At 40.7% G+C, this 26,074-nt stretch overlaps 1 protein-coding gene across 3 annotated transcripts in view; it reads left to right on the forward strand.

The window, feature by feature from the left end:
• The window catches only part of SLC1A2 (solute carrier family 1 member 2), a 220,645-nt gene that overhangs the window by 139,845 nt on the left and 54,726 nt on the right, over positions 1-26,074 (forward strand). For all 3 annotated transcript variants that reach the window (XR_006353653.1, XM_043973243.1, XM_043973242.1), the window contains exons 8-10: positions 2,678-2,872; positions 10,276-10,410; positions 19,975-20,206. Coding sequence is in view for 2 of the 3 variants with exons in the window: in XM_043973243.1 (XP_043829178.1) it covers positions 2,678-2,872; positions 10,276-10,410; positions 19,975-20,206 (562 nt within the window). In the remaining variant the exon portion in view is untranslated. The remainder of the gene's footprint in view (positions 1-2,677; positions 2,873-10,275; positions 10,411-19,974; positions 20,207-26,074) is intronic.

A 26,074-nucleotide genomic window follows, 5' to 3' on the forward strand; every position in this document is an offset into this window, starting at 1 on the left:
CTCCTGGTTCTACTTTCTGGGGCCAAGCAGTAGAAGTCAGCGTAATCCTTCTTTGTCCTCTCTCATCTTCGTGATGGCCCAAGTCCGAATGCACTGAATGTCGGAAGGGAGAAATATGCTACCCCCCAAAAAAGACAGTGCAACATAGTGGAGAAAACTCTGGACTGAGGATGAGGGGATGAATTCTAGCGCCGGCTCCTCCACTTGGGACAAATTCACTTCACATCTCTGTGCCTCAGTTTACTAACATAAAATGAGGGGCCTGGGTTGGATAACCTCTAAAGCTACATGTTCTATTTCTAAATCTATGACCTAAAGTCACAACATCCTTGAGCCTCAGTTTCCTTATCCATAAAAAACAACATATATGTTAAACCTTGTAGGGTCCTTGCAGGGTTCAAATATGTATGAAATAGTCTAGCACCACATAAATGTCAATTACCATTTTTCAAGTGATAACAGAACCAGGATGGCATAATAATAGCTTCCCTGAAGGGGCACCTCTGACACATGTTGGTTGTGAGATGATCAGTAAGTCATTTAGACAGGAATTCCTAATCTTTTTCTGTGTCCTTAATGCCTTTGGCATTTTGATGAGACCTACAAAGCCCTTCTCAGAATAAAGTTGTTTTATTTTTCTTTCTTTCTTTCCTTGTTTTTTGGTGGGGCAATGGGGGTTAAGTGACTGGCCCAGGGTCACACAGCTAGTAAGTGTCTGGGGCCAGATTTGAACTCAGGTACTCCTAAATCCAAGGCCAGTGATTTATTCACTATACCAACTAGCTACCCCCCAGAATGAAGTTTTTAAATGCACAAGAGAAAATACACAGAATTACAAAGCAAACCAATTTTATTGAAATGCGGTTATCTACCTAATTTTTATATTTTAATAAATTATTAGCAAATATTTAGCATATTTTATAAATGTTTATATATTTAATATACACATATAACTATATAAACATAATATATAAATGTATTTGTGTATATAATTTAAATGTTAAATAATTTCTATTTATATATTCTCTAAATATATGTGCATATATAAATATAAAAATACATGTGTGCATATAACAATTTAAAATATTTTATATTTATATATTTTGTAATATAAATAATATATCCATATGTGTGTAAACATAACATATATTTAGAAATATGTTTTTGTACATATTTTATATTTATATATATTTAAGTTTATAGACCCCAGATTAAAAACATCTTACCCTTGATATCTCTGTAAGCTATAAATCAAGTGATTTTCTGCATTAATAAAAGAGTTCTTATTAGGAGTTCCCTAATACACCCTGATGAAATCACAAGTCCAATCCCTTTGAAGTGACAGAAATGAAAAATGCAAAGGTTTTGCCAATTTGTTTTGTCCACATCTGGGATTTTTTTTTCCTCCTGTTTCCTGGTCATACATTCATTGAAATGCCAGCTAGGTCCTTAAAGCAGAGAACGATGGTGTCCCCAGGCAAAGCTTCCCCCCAGCCACCTGCACAGTTTTCCATGTAATTTGTACTTGGAGACATTTCCTATGTTGTTCCCCAATTTCCATCCATATGGGAGTGATCTTTCTGATCCCTGGAAACCTTTAGTAACACAGTAAAACATTTGGTAACACAGAGTTTCTATTTAAGGGATCTTCCAAGAGCCCTCAGAATTCTCTATTTCCCAAAATGGGTCATGAAATCATAGTCTCAGCTCTGGGAGGGGAGGGTGTGAAGTCACGCCATTGTGTGTATGAGGAGAGACAGGTCACATGCTTCTGTGATGGATGACCTAGGAGAGGCTGAGGAGTCAGTTGAAGTCCATTGAAATAGTGTTTTGAATCATCTTTCATATTCCCCCAGTGCATTGCTGCTCCCCCCCAGCTCATATACCCAGCAGTAATTCACACCCTTGTCCAGTGTCCTCAGCATCTTGATGTCTAGTTCTGGGGCTCCTCCCAGGGCCTGGGACTGATCTGTTCTGTCGTTCCCATGGAACGTTATGTCGCCTTTCTACCCCGGAGTCTGGGGTCACTAGAAGGATCTCTGTGCCTCTGCAGTGCTGCCTAGAGCACATTCTCTTCTAACGCAGACTCAATGCAGCCCAATTAAGTCAGTCAACCATTTAATTTTAAAACAAATAGGCTTTAGCTGTGCTTCAACATGTTACCAGCTGGGAGGGTCCTGGTGGGAATGTAGACTCTGGGGGAAAGGGATTCAGTGGAGCTTGATATATGTCATGAAAATTCAGACCAACCAGAAATATTTTTCATTTCTGGTAGCTAATATGTCAAAGGTTTAAATTAAATTTTAGGTTTCACCTCCTGCTTAATTTAGCACCTGAACTTCCAAATATAGTGCGTGACTTGAAAAACAAAAGTCAAAAATCCAAGATGGAAACAGTATAGTACCTTGGAGTCAAAGGACCCAGGTTCAAATTCTGACTTTATGACTAACTACCCATGTGATCTTGGACAAGTCATTTAATTTCCCTCAATTATGATATAAAAGAATTAGATTAGCTGACCTTGTTGACTGACTGACTGACCTCTAATATCCCTTTGATAACTAAAGCTACTGCCTCATCCCATTTTCTTTTTTTTTCTTCTTATTTTAATCTTCTCATCCCATTTTCTTCAAGGGTTTTGTAATATGTGTCTCTCTCTTTCTGTTTTATTTCTCAGTGCTGGTACGTTACCTGTCACTTTTCGTTGCCTGGAAGAAAATCTGGGGATTGATAAGCGTGTGACCAGATTTGTTCTCCCGGTTGGAGCAACCATTAACATGGATGGGACAGCACTATATGAAGCGGTGGCAGCCATCTTTATTGCCCAGATGAATGGGGTGGTCCTGGATGGTGGGCAGATTGTAACTGTGAGGTAGGTGCCTTGTCCTGAAAGTTTTTTTTTTTTCTTTTGCATTAGTTCCCTTCTCTGGAGTACTTAATAACTGTAGGGCCCCTTAACAGGGAGAGGAACAAAAATTAAAATTTCCCAACTACGATCTATAATAGCAAAGGCTGAAAAGAACAGTGGTCAGATGGGGAATGAGCCAAAAGAATCAAGACATTCCTGAGGAGTTATGGCAGAGATGATGAAATACAAAAAGAACAGGTTCTATGAGCCCTAAAACAGGGCTTTCAACAAGCCTTTATTAAGCAACTACTGTTTACAAGGTGCTGTGGTTGGTGGTAAACAGAGGTAACTCTTCACACCAAAACAAACCACAAGCCAGCTAGGACTTATGGAGTAAGTCCTAGGGAGTGGCCTGAGGCATGGGGAGATTGCCCAGAGTATTCTAAGCAGAACACTCTAACCACTACATGTCGCTGACCCTGGGAATACAAGACCAACGATGGAAGGCAAAGAAAGTACTTGCCTTCAGAGAGCTGACTTCCTTTCTGTATCGTGGAAAGATAGATAGATAGATAATGGATGGATAGAAAGATAGGTAGATAGATGGAAGGATGGATAGACAGATGGATGATAGAGAGAGATAGAGAGATGATAGATGATGGATGGATAGATACATGGATGGATAGTAGATAGATTGATGGATGGATGGATGATGGAGAGAGATGATAGATACATATATGAATACATCTAGATAGATAGAGATAGAGAGTTCCAAAGATGGAGATATATAGATATAGATAGGTAAACATTAGTATATATTAATAAATATATAAATATGTATCTCCACTTCTTTTATATATCATTATAAAGAATGTGCACTTTCATTTTTACCTAAAATGAATAGTTTATTCATATTAAAATTAAAGCTATAGGACACATATCCAGGGACCAGAGAACCAAGGCTTTAGATTGCACATCATTAGAGTGTAAATTCCTTGAGGACAAAGCCTGTGTTTTTGCCTTTCTGCATGTTGACAGTGCTTTACACGTTGTCTGGCATGCACTTAATAGATGCTTGTTGATTCTCTGGCCGACTTTACTGTTGAAAGGGACCTTAGCAATTATCTAGTCCAGCTCCATCAATTGACAGGTGAGAACCTGAGTTGAAGTGATTGACCCAAAGACACACAGGTGGAAAGTCACAGAACTGGGAATCAAGGCCAGGTGCTTTGAACTCCATCCTAGTATTCTTTCCAATATGCCACTGAACCACTAAATATACCACGTCACTTCTCAGATATATCCAAAAAGGTTATTTTAAATGGTACCCATTCAGTGATTCATGAGTCCCATTTGCAATGATGGTCCAAGGGGTTTATGCTAAAGATTTTAATGCTAAGTAATTGTTTATGGATATTATCAGTAGTATATTAAATTGGGCAGCTAGGTGGCACAGTGGATAGGGTGCTGGATCTAGAGTTAGAAAAATTCATCTTCATGACTTCAAATCTAGCCTCAGACACGTATTAGTTGTGTGATCCTGGGTAAGTCACTTAACTCTGCCTCAGTTTCCTCATATATAAAATAAGTTGGAGAAGGAAATGGCAAGCCACTCCAGTGTCTTTGCAAAGAAAGAAGAGTTAACTGAACAATAACAAAATATTAGATTACCCTGGAGTTTCCACAACACATTTTTTTGTTGTTGTTGCTATTGAAAATGTTCTTAGAACAAAAGAAAATTGGGAACCACTAAATATACCATATTACTTCTCAGATATATTCAATAAGGTCATTAAAAATGTATTCTCCTTAAAGTCCAACTATATTTATGGCTTTTGTTCTACATGTAACTTTATTGGAGACTTTCTAAACACTTTCTTATGCTGCAAGATCAAGGGTCTTCTATAAAATGCAAGAGGTTGAAAGAGGTGGCCCCTAAGTTTAAGGGTGTGTGAGTAAGGAAAACAGTAGCTAAGCATATGGTGCTCGCTTCACAGGATAAACTGACTCAGTCACACCCGTGAATTCAAGCACCCAGACATTTTTAAGGACTAACGTCTTCTTGTAGTCTGAAGAGCATCGTTAACCATGTTCTCATTCGGTTCCTATTTTCTTCTTATAAATAGACATGAGCAGCTGGGGCAGGGCATTATCCTGGGGTTGAAAGAATTATCTGGGCCCCTTTGGTGAATATCTGGTCACTGGACTCTCTCAGCCCCGTTGGTCAAACCCCAGGAAGTATAAGATGCCTTGATGTTAATCTTTCTGTCTTTCATCTGGCTCTGATTTCCCTCATAGGACTGATGAGTCTCCTCCCTGACAGACCTTTCCTGGATTTGAGGGGTAGTTTTTTAAGAGGGTCCTCTTTGAAGAAGAGAGTCCATCTGGTCAGTTTTTCCCCAGATCCCTTGGGTCTCATAAGCTGGTCTCAATTACTGGACAGTCATAAAACCCCACAATCCCAAGATGCTAAATGCTGGAAATCATGAAGCCATAACAAGATGGTGATAATACTTTCCCTTATTTCAGAAAGTTGTATGCCAGTTGAATGACTAATACAATGGCCAATGCTTCAATTTATTTCAAGATTAATCCAGCTTCTTAGCAGGAGAATTAGACCAGATTCTCGTGTAACTAACACTGGCATATTTCATCTTTAAAAGATGACAGATTTCCTACCACATCATCACCGTCACCATCATCATTCCAAAGTTTTTACTGAACATCCTCTGAGTGTGATAGATATTCATGGAATCCCAGAGTTGGGGAGGACCTGGGACATTATCTAGTTCCTTTCCTTTACTTGCTCCCATCATCCATTTTGCCCATGAACAAACTGAAGCTTGGGAAGTTAAGTATCTTACCTAGGGTCACATAGCTACCAAAAGTCAGAATGAAAATGGGAACCAAGGGGTAGGAAAGGTATCCGTGAAATAAAATTGTGCATTTTAATGAAATTTAATCAAATAAAATTTCAGACTATATCGGCACCGGAAGGTCACGGTCCACCCCATACCCACACAATTCACTTGGCCTCCTCAGCTTTCTATGCCTGGTCTATCTTGGTTCTCCCTTTTTTATTTTTGGCAGGAATTGAGGGTTAAGTGACTTGCCCAGGGTCACACAGCTAGTAAGTGTCAAGTGTCTGAGGCCAGATTTGAACTCTGGTCCTCTTGAATCCAGGGCTGGTGCATTATCCACTGTGCCACCTAGCTGCCTCCCTGGCTCTTCCATTTTCCTGCAGAGACATTTCCATCCTTACTGACTTATGGTCAAATCAACAAGCATTTCTCAAGCCTACAGAAATAAAGACAGGTGAAATCATGAACCCTGTCCTCAAGGGGCTCATGATCTAATGCTGACAACTCTGTACAAGCAAGACACACCCAGGGTAACCTAGAGGAAATCTCCAAGGGAAAGCACCAGCATAATAGTAGATTATTACAAGGCCAGTCCAGGCTCTGACATTTACTCTGTGACTCTGGCTAAATCACTTTCAATCTCTGGACTTCATTTTCCACATCTGTAAAATGGGGTTAATAATTACATTATCTGGGGGCAGCTAGGTGGCACAGTGGATAAAGCACTGGCCCTGGATTCAGGAGGACCTGAGTTCAAATGCAGCTCAGACACTTGATACTTACTAGCTGTGTGACTTTGGGCAAGTCACTTAACCCTCATTGCCCTGCAAAAAAAAAAAAATGCATTATCTACCTCAGAGCTATCCTAGGGAAATGAAGTACAAAATAAATGTGAGTTGTCATCATTACCACTATTTATCAAATACTCAAGACTTTTCACCTCACTGTGGTGATATATGTGTGTGTGTTATGTATGTATGGGCATATAACCAGTTATATACACACATCTACACACATACATATATACGCATCTACATACTCATCTGTACATAAATCAGAGATAATATTTACAAAGCACTTAGTGCGGTATCTGTCACATAGTAGGTGCTTGATGAATGCTTGCCCTACCTCCCCTCGTTATATAACATCTTAGGAATGTAAAAGATAAAAAAAAGATAGGAGACATTTGGGATGCCTCAGACATTCACATTGGAAACCCTTAACACAGGCCTAAAATCCAGACTTCTGAAATCATATCCACGCCATACTCACAAGGACAGACCCCTCCACCCCTACTCAGCCTTTAAAACACAAAGCCCCCTTTAAGACACAAAGAACCATGTATTCCAATATACTCCCAAACAAAGGTGTCTGAACATCCTTTGATTCATGGAACCTCTAGGCCTAACTTCTTAATTGGCCCTTATGTTAACCTAACCTCCAAATAAAAATTCATTTTGAAATGCAGGAGTATCCACTCCACACCCCCCTCCTTGATATTGATACCTTGGGGAGCAAATCCCTAGTTAACCTTCCTAGTTATAAGTCTGATGAGTGACGATTTTGAATTCTTGTTTAAATTGCATATGATGCGTGAGCAAAAGAATGTAAGTCTTATTTAATTATAGAAAATTAGCCTAATGTGGCCTTTTAAGTTATAAAAGATTAGGTCAGCAGTATAAGTTCTAAATTCTGATCTCCTAAGCAAAATTCTCAGACGGGCCCTGCCCTGTGGTCCACTTGGCTTGGAGACACCCCCACTTTGTACTCTGCTTAAAGGGAATGAAGAGTTGTTTAATGGACACCAAAAGGACAATTTGGGTGGTAGCTATGGATACAAAGCAAGAAAGCCAGAGAAACTTAGTACTATTCACCAAATCATTAAGAGAAAGATAAACTTCCACCGGGTTCATAAATTTACCTTTGCAGGGAAACATTTTTTATTGCTTTATTTGAGAAGCAACATGGTATTATGCTGCAGAGAGAGCATTGGATAGAGGTCAGAAGCCCCCGTAGGCTCAAGATGTGTCTTGTCCTAGGTCAAATCTCTTCATCTCTCTTTTCTCATCTTGAAAAGGTGGGCTAGGGCTAATAATATTCCCACCATCTACCTCTATGGTGAGGAAATCACTTTGTAAATTGTAAAGTGCTATGCAAACAGGATTCAGTAATAGTAATGGCATCCATAGTAACAATAATCATAATAATAACCCCTTTAATGTTCAATCAATAAGAAAAACATGACATTGATAATGGTAATAAACTATAATAGATCTTTATGGGGTAGCAGATAGAGTGCTGGACCTGGAGGCAAGAAGACCTGAGTTCAAATGTGGCCTCAGATACTTACTAGCTGTATGACCCTGGGCAAGTCACTTCCCCGTGTTTGCCTCAGTTTCCTCATCTGTAAAATGAGCTAGAGAAGACAATGGCAAACCACTCCAATATCTTTGCCAAAAAAACTCCAGATTGGGTCACAGAGAGTCAGACACAACTGAAACAACAACAAAATAGATCTCAGGACAACTATTAGGAGCAGTATCTACAGGATGCAAGAGTGACGATACCAGGAATTCTCAATTCTTGGGAACACCCAGAGGCATAACTAAGGTGGGGTTATGATGGCTTTATCCCAGGATGCTCAATTTTGAGAACACCGACAGCACTTTTAGGCTTTCAACAGCACAGAAACCATAAGCTTAATCTGTTTTTGAAGGGTTGATTGGTTAAACAGAAATGAATTCCCATTTAATAAAAACCATTAGTCAAGATGGGAAGCTACCAAATGTCAGACTGGGCTAAGCTGTACCACCATTTATCAGCTTTCTCAGCAATGATTCTCAGGTGTCCCAGAATCACTTCTTCCATCCCACAGGATAGTGTCTTCCCTCATCTGAGGCCCAACTTTGTGATGCCATCCATAGGCATAGGTTGTACGGCTCATCTCTAATGAGATAATTATATTTGTAAAATCATTTAACCTGGTGCCTCCGTAGTGTTTAACAAATGCTTGGTCCCTTCCTCGCCTCTCAGACACAAAAATTCCCATGTTGGAGCCCTGGGAATCTATAGTGCTTAGAACTGTTCCTCAAGCACAGCAAGAGTCAGAGAATGGGACCAGTCATGAGTATAAACACCTAACCCCACCCCCGTGATAATTGCCCATTTTAAATGCACAGCATTGATGAGCCCGACCTTAGAGATCAAGAAATGGTGCCCTTAAAAGGCTGTTTGCTTCCAGGGCAGAAAATGAGGATAAAGTGACTCATAAGACTGATTACGCATATGACAATGGTGAGAGCCAAGGCTGTTGGCATTTGGAAAAGATTTGCCTGCTCAGCTTTCTAATCAAGCCCAGGGAAAAAACAGGCTTTTCTTTCTCCAACTTTCAGGCACTTAAAGGCAGGGCTCAGTAGAATGAGTCTCCCCAGAATGTCTCCATCTGAACCACAGTGTTTTAATCTCCTGTGTCATCCCCTAAGTGATTATGGAGAACAGAGTTCTCTAGGCCCAGACATGGGAATCAGTAGGATTTTTAGGTACAGCATCTTTAGATTGTGGTAGATCTGAGCCCAGTGTGCCAAATACTTCCCTAATAAAATTTAGATTAGGACTGCTTGGACAATTTAATTGGCCCCTGGACTGTTTCGGTAGCCTTAGCATCTTTGAGCTATCTAAAGGGGCGTCCCCACTTCTCGATAAAGTCAGCTGGAAGTAATTTTTTTAAAAATCACTTCCCTAGAAGTGACATTGATTAATAGAAGCTAGGGAGAAAAAAAAAGGGTTTTATGGCTCCTCAGAAACTAGCAAGAATGGCTGGGGTCCAGATTTCCCCAAAGGGTGACTGGCCTGGAACCTCAGTGTTCCCGTCTTCCAGACAGAGGCTTCCACAACAGATTTGGGTGTGCCCAGGACATTGCTAATTGGAAGCCAATTATGGGAGATACTTCAAGAATATAGTTCCCCTTTTTAATTCCATATCATTCCCTGTCTGGCTCTCTTAGAATAATGGCTTTTCTATTCCAACCATGGAATGTCCAAAGTCTCTAGTGTTGTCTGCAGTCTGCAGGCTTGGTCTTCTTGTATTCTGCTCTAATGAGGATGGAAGCATGGCATTCTGGATTCTTATGTTGATGTTGGCTGTGCAGTCCTTGGGCCTTCATCACATGCTCCAGTATGAGATTTTCTTCCCCTGAATTTTAGAATTTTCAGGGAGACCTCAGCAGAGTCTAAGCAAACATGTTTCTTGGGGATGGATTCTAGGGCCCCCCCATTTCCTTGGGCAGGGGCAGGATAACAGGACCACAGATGGAAAAGACCTCAGAAGCCAATGAGCCCAATTATAGAGGAAGATACTGAGGCACAAAGAGAGCAAAGTTCACACAGCTAGTAGGTGTAGTAGGGATTTGAGCATGGATCTCTAGAACTACCCCATGATACCTTTTAGCTGGCAAGGTACTTGTGAGAGGTAAGGACCTCAGTGGGAGGGCAAAATGATCCCAGAGCAGGATGAAGTGAAAGAGAGGTTTATCTCCCACGTGTCACATCCCCTCTTTGTTTCTACAGCCTCACGGCCACCCTGGCCAGTGTGGGAGCTGCCAGCATCCCCAGTGCCGGGCTGGTCACCATGCTTCTCATCTTAACGGCCGTGGGCCTCCCAACACAGGACATCAGCCTACTCGTTGCTGTAGACTGGCTCTTGTAAGTATCTGAAGATCCCATCATTTTTTTGTTTGTTTGTTTAATAAATATGTGTTTAATAAAAACATTACATAGAAATTTCAGTGGAAAAATGGGCACTGTAAAGCATAACATCCTTTTTTTAATTTTTATAAAAACATTTTATTAAAACACCCATTTTGCTATTCAGAAAATTGTGGTTCTGCTATTAGGGGAGGGGGAGATTGTTGTCCATCTTTTTTTTTTCTCTTTCAACAAACACTTATTTTATTTTATATTTTTCCATTTACATGTAAGGGTAGTTTTCAACATTCATTTTCATAAGATTTAGAGTTCCAAATTTTTCTCCCTCCCTTTCCTCCCCCCTCCACAAGATCGCAATCAGGTTATATATGTACAATCCACAAGTGTTCTTTTTATCAGTTCTTTCTATAGGGCTGCATAGTAAGCTTCCTCATTAGTTCCTTGGGATTGTCTTGGATCATTGCATTGCTGAGAGTAGTTAAGTCATTCACAATTGCTCATTGAACAATACCACTGTCACTATGCACAATGTCCTCCCAGCTCTGCTCACTTCACTATACATTGATGTTCATTAGTCTTTCAAGGTTTTTCAGGGATCATCCTGTTTGTCATTTCCTGTAGCACAAGTCCATTCCACTACAATCATATAACACAGCTTTTTCCATCATTCCTCAATTGATGGACATTCCCTTGATTCTCAATTCTCAGCCTCCACCAAGAGTTGCTATAAATATTTTTTGTACAATTTTTCCCCCTTTTCTCTTTTTCATGATTACTATTGTTAACTGTTTCCCTTCCATCCCATTCCCTTCCCCATGATATTTATTCTATTATCCATCTTCTTTCATCCTATCACTCTTCAAAAGGGATTTGCTTCTGTCTGTCCCCTCCCCCACTCTGCCCTTCCTTCTTTTGCCCCTCTCTCTTTATCCCCTTCCCCTCCTATTTTCCTGCAGGGTTAGAGAGATTACTCCACCCAATTGAGTGTGTACATTATTCCCTCCTTGAGCCAATTCTAATGAGACTGAGGTCTTTGAGCTAATTTTGATGAGTGTTAAATGAGGCTTAAATAGATTACTCCCCCCAGTTGGGTGTGTCTGTTAGTCCCTCCTTGAGGCAGCTCTGATGAGTTTAAGGCCTTTGAGCCTTTTCTGATGAGTGTAAAATTCATTTACTGCCCTGCTCCTCTCCCATCTCTTCTCCCACTCCATAAGCCTTTTCCTGTTACTTTCATGTAGGATTTCGCTTCTGCCCTTCCCCCTCCCCCAATGAATTCCCTTCACCCCTCAATTTAACCCTAAAGATGTTATCATCTAGCTAAGTGACACAGTGGACAATTTTTTTTTTTATGGTTCTCTAGGGTCTTGTATTTGAAAGTCAAATTTGCCATTCAGTTCAGGTCTTTTCATCACAAATATCTGAAAGTCTTCTTTTTCATTAAAGTCCCATTTTTTCCACTGAAAGATAATGCTGAGTTTTGCTGGGTAGGTGATTCTTGGTTGTAATCTCATTTCCTTTGCCCTTTGGAATATCATATTCCATGCCCTCTGGTCCTTTAATGTAGAAGCTGCTAGATCTTGTGCTATCCTGACTGGGGCTCCACAGTACTTGAATTCTTTCTTTTTGGCAGCTTGCAATATTTTCTCCTTGACCTGAGAGCTCTGGAATTTGGCTAGAATATTCCTAGGAGTTTTCCTTTTGGGATCTCTTTCTGGAGGTGATTGGTGAATTCTTTCAATTTCTATTTTAGCTTCTTCTTTTAGAATTTCAGGGCAATTTTCCCTGAGAATATCTTGGAAGATGGTGTCTAAGCTCTTTCCTTGATCATGGTTTTCAGATAGACCAATAATTTTCAAATTATCTCTCCTGGACCTATTTTCAAGGTCGGCAGTTTTTCCCAGAAGATATTTCACATTGCCCTCCATTTTTTTATTCATTTGGATTTGCTTTATTGTGTCTTGGTTTCTCATATAGTCACTGGCTTCCATTTGTTCAATCCTCATTCTTAGGCAATTATTTTCATCAGAGAGCTTTTGTACCTCCTTTTCCATTTGACTTTTCAAGCTGTTGACTTTTTTCTCATGTCTTTCCTGCATCTCCCTCATTCTCTCTTTCCATTTTTTCCTCTACCTCTCTAATTTTATCTTCAAAGTCCTTTTTGAGCACCTCTATGGCCTGAGACCAATTCATATTTTTCTTGGAAGCTTTAGATATAGGGGCCCTGATGTTGACATCTTCCTCTGAGGGTGCCCCTTGGTCTTCCTTGTTACTGAAGAAACTTTCTATGGTCCTCACCTTTCTCTGTCGGCTCATCTTGCCTTTCTTTTACTAGACTTTTACCTCCTTAAAGTGGGGCACTGTTTGCAGGCTGCAGTATCCCAAGCTTAAGAAGTCCCAGGTAGTATGATTTAAGGAGAATCAGGTTCTTCCCTTGCCCGGCCTGTTTCCTGGTCCTAGATGACTCCAGACCAACTTGCCAATCAACCAGCTTTGTGTGTTGTGGTTGTTAGCTCTGATGAGCCTGTGCCCCTCCCCCACCTGGGCCACTTCTACTCGAGCCTACCACCTGGTTCTCAGTAGGGGTGTAAAATCCAAGTTCTGCCTCAGCAACAGCATAGACCCCTGTAGTCTCTCCCCTGCCCAGGGCTCAGCCCTCTCACCAGACTGTGAGCTTAGTTCCAGATGACACTGGTGTTTCAGCTGGCTCTGGGGGTCTCCTTCTCTGGTGAGGACTTCCTGAGACTGGATCTGTGTCAGGGTGACTGTGGGGTTGGGCCCGACTCCTGTATCAGCACAGCAGCTCCCTCCTTCTGGCCTTTGAAGCTGTCCTTGGTTCAAAGATGATTTCAGCACATTCTTCTGTGGGTTTTGCTGCTACTGGCATTTTCCTATTACCTTATTTGGATGTTTTTTGGAGCAATTGTGTCATGAGTTTGGGAGCTTGCTGCCTTTCCTCTGCCTTCTTGGCTCCACCCCAGAAGTCCTCAGATCCCATCATTTTAAGGCTGGGGAGACATTTTCTGTTACCCCTTCCTCTATGGATTTATTTTGTACTTATGAATTTATGTACAAGTATTTAACACAAGTACTTAACATAATGAAGTGCTTGGAGTGTTCCTGACTCCAGGCCAGATACTCTTTCTATCTCATCACCTAGTTGCCCCTCATGTGGATAATAATAGCACCTTCTTCCCAGGGTTGCTATGGGCATCAAATGAGATAATGTTTGTAAAATGCTTTGCAAACCCTAACATGCTATACAAAGGTAAGGCATTATAATTATTGCCTTGTGACTTTGGGCAAGTTATCTGATTTCCCTAAGACTCATTTCCTCATCTATAAAATAATATCTTATAAAATATTATATATTATATTACATACATTATAATAATGTGTTATAATTAGAGATGTCATAAAATACCTCATAAAATGTTATATATTATATAAATAATGTGTTATGATTATATATAATGCTACATAAAATAATATCTTATACAGTATTATCAAATAATAGCTGGATAAGATGGCATCCAAAGGTTGGTCTCTTCCAACTTGGAATCTCTGCTTCTATCATGACTTCTTATTTTATTTAATTCATTGAATTCCTCTTAATCATAAGCAGTGCCAGGGGATTAGGTCTAAGATACTCGCAAAGCTATTTGAAACAAAACACAAATTTCTGAGTTGTCTTTTTTTTTTTTTTAATGGGTTTTGAAACAGAAGGGGAAGTCTTATAAGTCAGGTTGCTTTAAAGTGAAGAGTATTGGAGGAGATGCCCCTCTGGGCTTCCTCCCATCTTCAGCATTCTCAGAACCTCAGCAGAAAGTGCTTATTCTCTCAATAGAAGCCCTTGGAAGGCAGGGATCACTTTTGTCTCTGTATACACATCACCTAATGCTGTGCCTGGCACAGGTAGGCACCTAACAAATACTTGCGTATTGATTACAGGATATAAACGAGAAAATCTTAAACTGGTCCTTGGACAGATCTTGGGAATCCATGACATGGCTGGGGGTGGGGGGGGGGATGGGGTAGGGATCTGTGTGTGTGTGTGTGTGTGTGTGTGTGTGTGTGTGTGTGTGTATCTCCGTCTCTGTCTGTCTGTCTCTCTCCCTCTCTGTCTCTCTGTTTCTGTCTCTGTTTCTGTCTCTGTCTCTCTGTCTCTATTTCTCTCTCTGTCTCTGTCTCTGTCTCTGTCTCTGTCTCTCTCTCTCTCTCTCTCTCTCTTTCTCTCTCTCAACTCTAAGTGGCAGAGTGAGGATTTGGAAAATCCACTGATCTTTCCACTGTATATCTCCCTTGAAGGGCTGTGCTGGCAAGATCTGGGATTCTTAACTTATAAATCTGAGTTGAAATGTGTAGAGAAAATGTGTTGTAATATATTTCTGAAATTATGATGGAGAAATGGGAAGATAGGTCCGTGGCTGGATGGGCAAGGTCAGTGGAAATCAGAATGGCTTTTGTTCTAGCCTCTCTGAAGCCTTGAACCCAGCCCGAGGAAGGCAGTCAGAGACAGGATACCTGGGTTGTGCTATACCTCTTTCACTTCCCAGATGTGTAACCTTGGGCAAGTCACTTACTCTCTGGGCTAAAGCCACTTCATTTGTAAAAGGATAACATTGCCTTTTGTACTTGAAGGCAGGGAACTGGGCCAGATGGAGTTTTAAATCTGGAATTAAAGGGCCTGAGTTCTATTACTATCTATGACATTATCTGCATGACCTTAGACAAGCAAATTACCCTCTCTGGACCTTGGTATACCCATCTGTAAAACTGGGGCATTGAACTAGAAGACTTCTGAAGCCCCTCCTGGCTCTAGATTTGGATCCCGGGAATTCTGGGAGACTCTTTCCACTTCAACCTACAAAGCCAAGGTTTCTACCAAAGCGAGAGGTGGTTCTGAAGAAAAAAGGGGGAGGCCAATTTTAAGAGGAAAGAGAGAATCGGCAGCGCTAGTCAACCATTCCAGGGGCCTGGAGCCGAGACAATCTTCTTTGAATTAGTAACCGGAGCCACATTCTTTCTAGGCAGCAAGGGGAAAATGTTGGCAGGGACTGGTGGGGTCTGGGCTTAGGGGTGACTGGGCTCCCTTTGAGTGACCAGGGGCTATTGTGAGTGAAAGGGACAACTTTCAGAACCAAGGAACCCAAGAAGGACCTGGTTCCAGACAGAGACGATCTAAAGAGGAGAAAAAAGGGATAATAGAGAGAGGAAAAGGGAAAGATTTTTTTCCTTTTCAGGCACAGTTTTCAAGCTTTTATAGCTCTAGATATTTTTCAGTTTAAAACTAAACAAAACCCTGCAATGACATTTAATGGTGCCACATTATTTGCCAACCAATGGAAACCACTCAGCTGTACCCACACCCGGTAAACCCTGGAGGCTTTTCAGTGGGGTGGCTCAGGAGGTCTGAAAATGTCACTGCAGCAGCCCTAACTTGGAGGCCTGAGAAGAGCTTGAGACCCAGGACCCCCAAAGCAGAGCTGCTTGTCAGAATCAAGTATTTGTATAGGGACCTGCTATGAGTGAATGTGGGTGTGTCTGTGTATATGTGTATGTGCATACGTGTTATGTATGTATACATACACACATAAATATGTATGTATATATACGTGTATCTATACATCTGTATGTGTGGATGGATGGATGGATGAAATGAATTGGTTGAATAATTAATGAATGAAAATCCCTCTTTAGAGAGAGTAGGGCCTCCTTGACAAAATATACATAGTGAACTCTCTCCTCCATCACATCAGTATCCAGGTGAAACTGTGATATTATGATCATCAAGGGTGCTACTGAAGGGCAGAGTTGTCGAGGAAAGACAGCAGTCAGCGTGAGCATCGGCACATCCAGGTCTGCCTCTGAGGCTCGGGTTCTCATTAGCACTGAGAGATAAAGACGTTCCCTTCTTCTCTACCCTCCTTCTTGTCTTCCTTCCTGCTGCCCTTTCCTCCAGCTTCTCACATCTAAGCAGATTACTTCCTTCCACCCACACCTGAAAGCAAAAAAGCCAGAGGCAGAAATGCTTATTTCCTGTGTTTTGTTTTTCTTTTTGTCTTTCTCTTTGCAATTTCCACTGAGTTAAAAGCTCTGATAAAAGCCAGGCACAATTTTATGTTTTATGGTGTGTTCCCCCCCCCCTCCCCCCCCAAGAAACAGAGTTCCCTGCCTCCTCTATGCTTCCTTATCAGGATCAGGGTTTTCAGATGTTGCAGATGGTTGGTTGTCTGCCAGATGCATCAACATCCTGACTGTAAGATGTGAAAGTGAGAGCTCCTCTTCTTACGCCCTTCTCCTTCCTGCCCAGAAATTCCAGCCAGTGGCTCAGCCTTGAGCATCAGCAACTCACTAGAGCCCTCTCCTTCTCTCTGCCTTGGCTCCTGATGGATCCAGATGGGCAGACGTATCTTCTCAAGCATCTCCACCAAATTTAAAACCCTCCAAAGCTATATTGGTGTTCTTTCATTTCCACCTTCTTTTGTGGCAAGCCAGGCATATTACATTTTAACTCAAGTGTGTCATTCACGACTCTACTTGGGAAGTTTAAGAATATTTGGTGAAAAGAAATACAAAGTCATTCCAACATCCTGTAACGTCCCTGAAGATTTTATTCCTGAGGTCAACATGTCAAGGAAAGCTTTAGAAAACTATGAATGATGTCAACTTTCACTTTCCCATGCTTTCTTGAGGCCCAAGAACTGCCCCGTTGAGACAGTTTTCTTGTGTGAACTAAAATTTTGCAATTTTTACCATTGCTAAAAAATCCCTAAATTTCTACTTCTGGGTAAGTTCAGAGGGCAGTCAGATATTCCCCTTTGTAACTTTCATATTTGTATTTGCAGAGAAGAGGGTCAGGGACAGCAGCCATCTGCTATCCCTGGGAATTTTATATAAGTGTAGGGCATTGAGGGGATTTTTGTTTGCTTATTTTGTAAAGGATGTGGATATGATAGATCCCATAAAAAAAAAAAAACCCACAACAACCTCAGCTTTACAAAAACAAAACAAAACAATAATCTTAGTATCTTTGTATCTCTGGCCCACAGGAGAGCAGGGAAGCAAATAGTGGGATTGTCCTGACCCATTAATGAACTATAAAGAAAAGGCAAGAATTCAGTTAAATCCCACTGTTAAGCTCCAGTTAAGTGCTAGGTACAATACTAAGAAAAACAAAGATAAAACCGGAGAGAGTCCCTGCCCACAAAGAGCTTGCATTATACTGGGGGGATATAGTACATACACAGATAAGTGAAGCTAAAATATTTTAAAAGAAAGTACAAAGTAATTGGCATGGTGGAGAGGAAAAGCAATACCTACTGCAGTTAAAAAAGAGGAGTAAGAATCAAGAAAGGCCAATTATAGGCAGTCCTTCAACTGAGCCATGCAGGGAGCTATGAGACACTGGTGAGGAGGGGGAGCATTCAGGGGTGGAGAATGGAAAAGTGATAGAATGTTAGGTGCAGGAAACAGCAAGGAACAAAGCCTATATAACTTGAATATGGAGTGCATTGAGGGGAGCATAGGCCTGCTAAAACCCAGACAAGCACTGCTCTCTCCTCTCTCCTTCTTTCTCTTCTTCTCTCTCTCCCCTCCTCTCTTGTCTCTTTCTCCCCCTCTCCTCTCTCTCTTTCTCTCCCCTCTCTCCTTCTCTCTCTCTCTCCTTCTCTCTCTCTCTCTCTCTCTCTCTCTCCTCTCTCTCTCTCTCTCTCCCCTCTCTCCTTCTCTCTCTCTCTCCTTCTCTCTCTCTCTCTCTCTCCTCTCTCTCTCTTTCTCTCCCCTCTCTCCTTCTCTCTCTCTCTCTTTCTCTCCCCTCTCTCCTTCTCTCTCTCTCTCCTTCTCTCTCTCTCTCCTTCTCTCTCTCTCTCTCTCTCTCTTTCTCTCCCCTCTCTCTTTCTCTCCCCTCTCGCCTTCTCTCTCTCTCCTCTCTCTTTCTCTCCCCTCTCTCCTTCTCTCTCTCTCCTTCTCTCTCTCTCTCTCTCTCTCCTCTCTCTCTCTTTCTCTCCCCTCTCTCCTTCTCTCTCTCTCTCCTTCTCTCTCTCTCTCTCTCTCTCTCTCTCTCTCTCTCCTCTCTCTCTCTTTCTCTCCCCTCTCTCCTTCTCTCTCTCTCCTTCTCTCTCTCTCTCCTTCTCTCTCTCTCTCTCTTTCTCTCCCCTCTCTCCTTCTCTCTCTCTCTCCTTCTCTCTCTCTCTCTCTCTCTCTCTCTCTCTCTCTCTCTCTCTCTCTCTCTCCTCTCTCTCTCTCTTTCTCTCCCCTCTCTCCTTCTCTCTCTCTCTCTCTCTCTCTCCTTCTCTCTCTCTCTCTCTCTCTCTCTCTCTCTCTCTCTCTCTCAGATGAAATTTAAAAGACATAAATGGAATATCTCACATCAGCTCCACAAGTATAAGGTGGGCATATCGCTAGATAGCATTCCATCTAAAGAAGACTTAGGAGATTTTAATGGACTCCAAGCTCCATATGAGGGTAAAAGCTTAACCAAGCAAACTAACAGGCTTATTTAGCATCCAGAAATATGGAGATGATCATGCTGCCATACTCTCTGATATGTTCTGATCGCATCTGGATTATTGTATTCAGTTATGGGAAGTAATTGGAAAAGTTAATGAGAATCCATAGAAAAGGAAAGAGGATGGGGAAGGGCCTGAAATGAATGCTGGTTGAGGGTTCTCAAGGAGTTGGGGAAGTTTCAACTGAAGAAGAGAAGACTCATGGGGATAGGAGAGCTAATGAGATAGAGTGTGTTAAGGTCTATAATATAGAAGAGGGAATAGAATTGCATTCGGGCCCAGAAAACAGAACTGGGAACTTAGGAAAGTTGAAAAGATGCAAATTTAGATTTGATATAAAAAGCATCCCAACAGTGAACACTAGCTCTACATGGAATGGGTTGCTTCAGGAGGCAGTGAGTTCCTCCTCAGAGGCCTTTGAGCAGAAGCTGGACAATTCCTTGTCACATGGGTTGTAGAAAATGGGTAGATGCCTTTTCTGGTCTGAAATTCCATATAATGAACTGGGAAAGCACTTTATTTCTCCGTTCTTTTACTGGACACCAAGCACTAGACATGGGTTGCTTCAAAACCAATCTTGAATTCTGATTAAAGTTGTATGGTGAAGAGTGGCGAGGTGGGGTGGGGGTGGGGGATCAAAGAGAGGGAAAAACTATTGGAACTGCAGTGGGGAGCATCTTTAGGAGTTAAATAAACTGCTCTGGTATTGAGCTCTTTAGTCATCTCAGTTAATTTCATTCCTATGGTTATAGTAGCTTGATTCCAAGGATCAGACACTCACAGAGCACCAGGTTCCATATCATATGTCTACTGGCGATTCCTTTTTTTTTAAAAAAAAGAATTCCACAGTTGGCTTGTCTTTGTGGAGACACTAACAGGGAAAAATAACCTACCAATAGCAGTTTAAAATCTGTATTTTCTAAATAATGTTTGTAACCTAGAGGAAATGTGAACTGTAAGAAGAAGGATTTGTGAAGTCTGGCTCCTCGTGTTTACAAGTAACTTCAATTATTCCTCACTTTCATCTCTTTCTTTTTTTCTTCTTTATCCACAGGGATAGGATGAGAACTTCTGTCAATGTTGTAGGGGATTCCTTTGGGGCCGGCATCGTCTACCACCTGTCCAAGGCCGAGCTGGATAGCCTCGACTCGCAACACCGAGGGCATGAAGACATAGAAATGACCAAGACTCAATCAATTTATGATGACATGAAAAACCATAGGGAAAACAACTCAAATCAGTGTGTTTACTCAGCACACAACTCTGTCATAGTAGATGAGTGCAAGGTACCTTTCCCATTTCTGGATATTGAGACATGTATCTAGCAATGCATGCTCCCTTTCCTTTAAAAGAAAAACCAACAACCTGCATGTATTATTTTCTAAATTGGTTTCCCAAAGATCACAGAGTAACTTAAGTTTCTCCAAGATGCCAAAAATCAAAGTCTGAAAGTCCATCCATTGGTATATTATATCCACATGATATAAACCAATGGCTTGGTTTCCCCACATATACTCCTTAATGGTAGCCTTTTTAAAAGCCCTATTTAGAAAGCATTTGCTGCTAAATGGAGGGGAGCATGAACAAGGACCTCTCTCTCCTCCAGTAATTACCTCTTGTCCCATTACACTCCTTCAATTTGACCAGCTCTTTTGAAGACATAGCCAAAGTGAGCCTCTGGGGTTTCTAGTTTATTTTTTTAATATCCTATTTGTAAATTCAAGACTAAGCCAAAAATATAGGTTGCCCATTCAATTACAGAACACAAGCTTTACCCCTTTACTGTATATTGTTCAGTGGGGAAATGTTGAATGATACCCATTTGCCAAGCATAATATTTGCTCATTCTGGTATGTGTGAACACGACCCTGGTGGCCTCCTTGTTCCTTGATCAGGGAAAAATTTTCTCACCAAAAGCCACCATCTTTTTCTTTAGTCCCCTCATTTATGACAGTATTTTAAAGAAACACAAAACAATGCACCACATGCCCAGCTCCATCTCTCATGCAGCATGTTTTTGTGTGTGTGTGTACATAGCTCCTAACTCATGTGGTATTAGATAGAAAAAAACTCAATTGACTCTGTCTGGTCCTCACTGTAACTAATGTCTATTTCTGGGGTCAATGTTATGATCAGAGCAGAGCAAACTTGGGAAATTCCTGAGAGGTGGGTAAGGGATCAACTCAAAGCATGTGTTTGAAAAGACTTTTCTGGACCTTGTCAGAGGTTATTCCAAGACTCATTAGACTTCATGGTGCATTGTTGATGTACCTATAGAATTGTGGCAACTATTCTTATTCGAGAGCAAACTTCTTCCTGTGATAGTTTTCTTCATGATCCTTCCAAAGAGAAGCTATGGGACTTCAGCTGGAGGGATTGATGGTGATATAGAAGTAGCACCGTTTTCCTGAATTCTGCATTTCTGATTGACTGATCACAACTGCTTGCTCACTAAAAGATCAAGTTTCCAAATGGCCTACATTTTTGGAATCAAAACAAAATAGTGAAGTATAGTAGCAAGTATGTCATAACTGGAATCAGAGTACCTAGGTTGAAATCCTAGCACTTACTACCTCTGTGACCTTGGGCCATTCACTTTCTCTCTCTGGGTCTCAGACTTACCCTCTATAAAATAAGGGGAATGAACTAGAATTCCAAGACCCTTCCAGCTTTATGGAGTCACGGCGAATATGGATGGTAAATCAAAGATGGAGATCAGCACCCTGAAAATCACTCAGATGGCTTTGGTCTGGAAGGTTAACAAAGAAAGTTTTGTTTGACAGTCATTGAAGACTGTAAAAATCCCTACAATTAGAGAGTAACAGACATTTTGAAACAAAAGTGAAACTGAAGAAAGGAATTTTTTTTCAAGCTTTCATTGGCAGAATGTTCTGGTGTTTTCTCCCCTATTGAAATTTCCACTTATTGCTGAAAGAAAGAAAAGGAAAGGAAAGGAAGGAAGGAAGGAAGGAAGGAAGGAAGGAAGGAAGGAAGGAAGGAAGGAAGGAAGGAAGGAAGGAAGGAAGGAAGGAAGGAAGGAAGGAAGGAAGGAAGAAAAAAGAAAGAGGGATAGGTGGAAGAGACAAGACTCCAGGTGAATGGATGTTGCATTCATTCAACTTAGCAAATCTTCCATTGAGTGCTTCTATCTCTTTGTTCACTTTCTTGGACCTCATATTTCAGTTTTTAAGGATGGTTAAAATAAAGTCTCCATCAATTTTTCATTAGCAATACTAACGTTGAACACAACCAAAATGAAACAAGAATGCCAGTCCCTGAAAACACTACTGCAAAAACAAGGTTTATGAACTTTGTTAAATATGACTGATTCTAGGAAAGGGGTATCCACATGAGTTTGTATTTGGAATTGGAAGAGATGGGTTGAAATCCTGACTTTGCCACTTACCACCTGTGTGACTTTGGGCTAATTACTTAGTTACTCTGGGCCTCAATTTTTTCACCTATAAAAGGAAAGTATTAGATGAGGTGACCTCTAAGGTCCCTTCCATTTCTAAATCCATGAGATTTATTTCTCTTTTCTTTTGAGGAAAGACACAAACCACTCTGAATTATTTGGGGCTTGATTGGTGTTGTGCTCCAATACCTCAAGAGGGGCATTTGGAAATTGTTTCTTTAGTTTCTGACAGTAGACTGTGTGACCGGTCCAGTCTAATCCAGCAAGCAGTTAATTAAGCACCTACTGTACACAGGGAATCAAATTAGGTATTCAGGATACAGAAATTAAATGAGGAAGAATCACTGCCCTTAGGGGGTTACATACTACTGAAGAACACATTTCAGATGATTAGGGCTATTACTTTAGCTAGACAGGTCCATAATTATACTACTCAAGCAGTGGGAAGAGTTTTAGACTCAAATCAGAAAGACTAGAATTCAGATCCAGAATCTAAGAGCTATGGGACCATGATCAAATCAATTACTCTCCGAACCTTACTTTATCCATCTTTAAAGTAGGAAAAAAATGCTAGTACCTATGATGGGCTTCTTGTGAAGATTCAATGAGATCATATATCAAGGTGCTTTGCAAACCTTAAAACACTATGTACCTAACAATTATTTAACTTATTAAGTCAATATTTGCAGATTCATTGTTTAGCTATTGAATGAGCTGGCTGGTAGTCTCAATGTTTAAGTCATTAAGATGACTGAAACAAAATGTTGAACTACTTATGTCCTTAATGACGCTTTTAATTTTCTGCAGAATTTCTTAAATAATGCTACTAAATAACTGATAGAATGCTATCAAGCATTTATATAGAGCTTTAAGATTTGCAAAGCATATTACACATATTATCTCATTTTGTCCTCCCTACCACCCTGAGAGGCAGGTACAAGTCTTATTCCCATTTTACAGCTGAGGAAACTGAGGCAGACAGAGATTAAGTGATTTTCCCAAGGTCATACAGCTAGGAAGTATCCGAGGCTGGATTTTAACTCAGGTCTTCCTGAGTCCAGATCTAGGGCTCCAAGCACTGTACCACATTTTAATGGTGCTTTAAAGTCTCCAAAGTGCTTTACATATAGTGTCTCATTTGAGTCTCATGACAATCCTGAGAAGTAAGTACTAGAAGTATTATTAGCCCTGTTTTACAGATGAAGAAACTGAAACCCAGAGATGAATTAACTTACCCATATTCACACAGTAAGTGAGTTAAAGACAGGATTTTCACCCAGAACTCTTGTCTCTAAATTCAGGAGTCTGGAGTGAAGAGTCATTCATATTCAACCATTGTTTGAGGGAGGGAAAAGGTCAATGCCAATTCACCATGTGACATGGTTGCCGAAAACTGGGAGGGTAGAGTGGCAGAGATACCAATGAAGAGAGAGCAACCTCTTGGTCTACATTGTCTGGGGAATATTTGCTTCTTCCTTTTGAACTTTCTCATGGTCAACCCCTATAATTTCCCATGGGATTTCTCAACATTTGCTGAGAAGCATTTCTTCAATGACTTCTTATCAATCCCCTTGATCTTTTACCCATCAGCACAGGGACATCCCCAACCTACTTGCAAATTCACACAACAAGAATGAAACACTGTAAAGGAGCTACATTTCTGGCCCTACTTGAAACAAGATCTACTCATTGCAAGAACAACCTCCTACCCATGTTGACACCATCTGGTCCTTCCCAGGGCCTAACAATGTGATTTATCCTTCTGTCCTTGGTCTGGCTCAGTATTAAAAGTCAAATAGGCGTATCCAGACTTGCATTAAAAAAGGCAAGTTTTCTGGGCAGGCCTTGGAAGTCCTGTCCTCTTTGAATCAATCAATAAGTATTTGTTAAGCACCTAATCCATGCCAAGTTTCCTTCTAGGTGCTAGGGATAGAAGTACAAAGAATGAAACAATTATTCATCATTCACTGAATGGGAAAACAATTTTGCTGTGTCTCTGATCAAAATACTAACAAATGCATGATCACACCATCTTGGTTTCCTTATGTTAATGCATGTGGCTAGCACCAGAGTTTGTAGTTTGTTAATAGTTTTTTCTTTCCCTGTCAACTAGTCCATCTCTTGTGAGGGGATCCATGTTTGCATGAGCTTTTTGTACTGTTTGGACATGGGTGGGATGGGTTGTGGGGGTGGGGGTGGGTAGAAGAGATGGCATTTCATTTGCTCAGTTTGTGAAAAAGTTCTTGGCATTTAGCTCCTAGCATGTCATCCTTATGCATGCATCTCACTTCCACTTGTTTGAGAAGGTCAAATATGTTTCAAACCCTGGTGCATTTTGTCATGTCTCCATGTCCCAATGCCTCCATAAATCCAGTCTCTCCATCTTGTCGAATATCAATCCTGGGTTTAAGGTTCCCCCATGAAGTTGAGGACAGAAAGATGGAAGGTAAGCTAGGAAAAATGGACTGTTCTTAGGACTGTAGAGCTGAAAGATACCCTCCCTTGGTAAAGGTTCAGTTTGTATTGGTCTAAGGTATTTGGAAATGCAGCTCTTCATTCATTCCCAAGGGTCTATGACCCTATTGAATATCTCCTATAGAACAATCCACTGGTGTATGTTTCATTTTCATCAGTGGTATTGATCTGGAATTTCTACTTCCCTTCCTTAAAAAGGGAGAAGTCCTTTGGTAGGGTCAATCTACCAAACTTTCACATTGCTTCTCAAAATATGTGATATATATGTATATATGTGTATATTTGTATGTATGTATATATGTATATCTGGGATAGTGTGGTGTTGTAGACTAAGTGCTGAGCTTAAAGTCAAGAAGACCTATGTTCAACTTCCTACCTCTACTACTTACTGTGTGACCTTGGACTTGACACTCTGCACCTCCAGCTGCCTAGGACATGTCTACTAAGTAATAGATGGATTATGATGTACATGGATGGAGGGAATTCCCATATTGGGAGTCCCTACAATGACAAAATCACAAATCATATACATATATTCTTATGTGTGTATCTTACTGTTTATCAGTCTATCCATCTATCTATCTATTCATCAAACCATTTAGCTCATCTGTCTAGCAAACTTGTGATTTCTCTGGTTTAAGGATTTTCCTGTTAAGAAAATCCTGACCAATGGAGATTGCTACCTCCTTTGCAACTTACAGTCTGAGAAAGTTTTCTGAGGCAACTCTGTATAAGAAATTTTTGGAGGTCTGGATCCATTATTTTATCCATGGAGGAAATGTTTTTCCACCAATGGAGATCAACAATTTTTCTGTAACTTGTAGTCTTAGAGAGTTGTCTAAAGCACTGAGAGGTTAATTAACTTACTCGGGATCACACAGATATATGTGTCAGAGACAAGGCTTGAACACAGGTATTACTATTCTGAGTCTAAGTCTCTATCCAATACTCCCCTGTCTCACAAACTTCATTTATAAACGTTAATCATTATTTAGCTTTATATGTGTGTTCATTTGAATTTGTTTCACTGTGTTCATGACACATAAATAATAATGATAATAATAACATTAATATTAAGATTTACAAAGCACTTTATAAACATAATCTCATTTGAAATATAGATATAATTTGATAACTGAAACTTAATCAGAAATTAACAGAAGCTAGTCTGACCTGATTGCAACTGAACCTTTCCCATGGATGATTAGAGATAGCTGTCCAGTTCCTTACCCATTTCATGTGGTTGTGTGTAGCAGCATCTTCT

This window comes from Dromiciops gliroides, chromosome 6, assembly GCF_019393635.1.
Source record: "Dromiciops gliroides isolate mDroGli1 chromosome 6, mDroGli1.pri, whole genome shotgun sequence".
Taxonomy (NCBI): domain Eukaryota; kingdom Metazoa; phylum Chordata; class Mammalia; order Microbiotheria; family Microbiotheriidae; genus Dromiciops; species Dromiciops gliroides.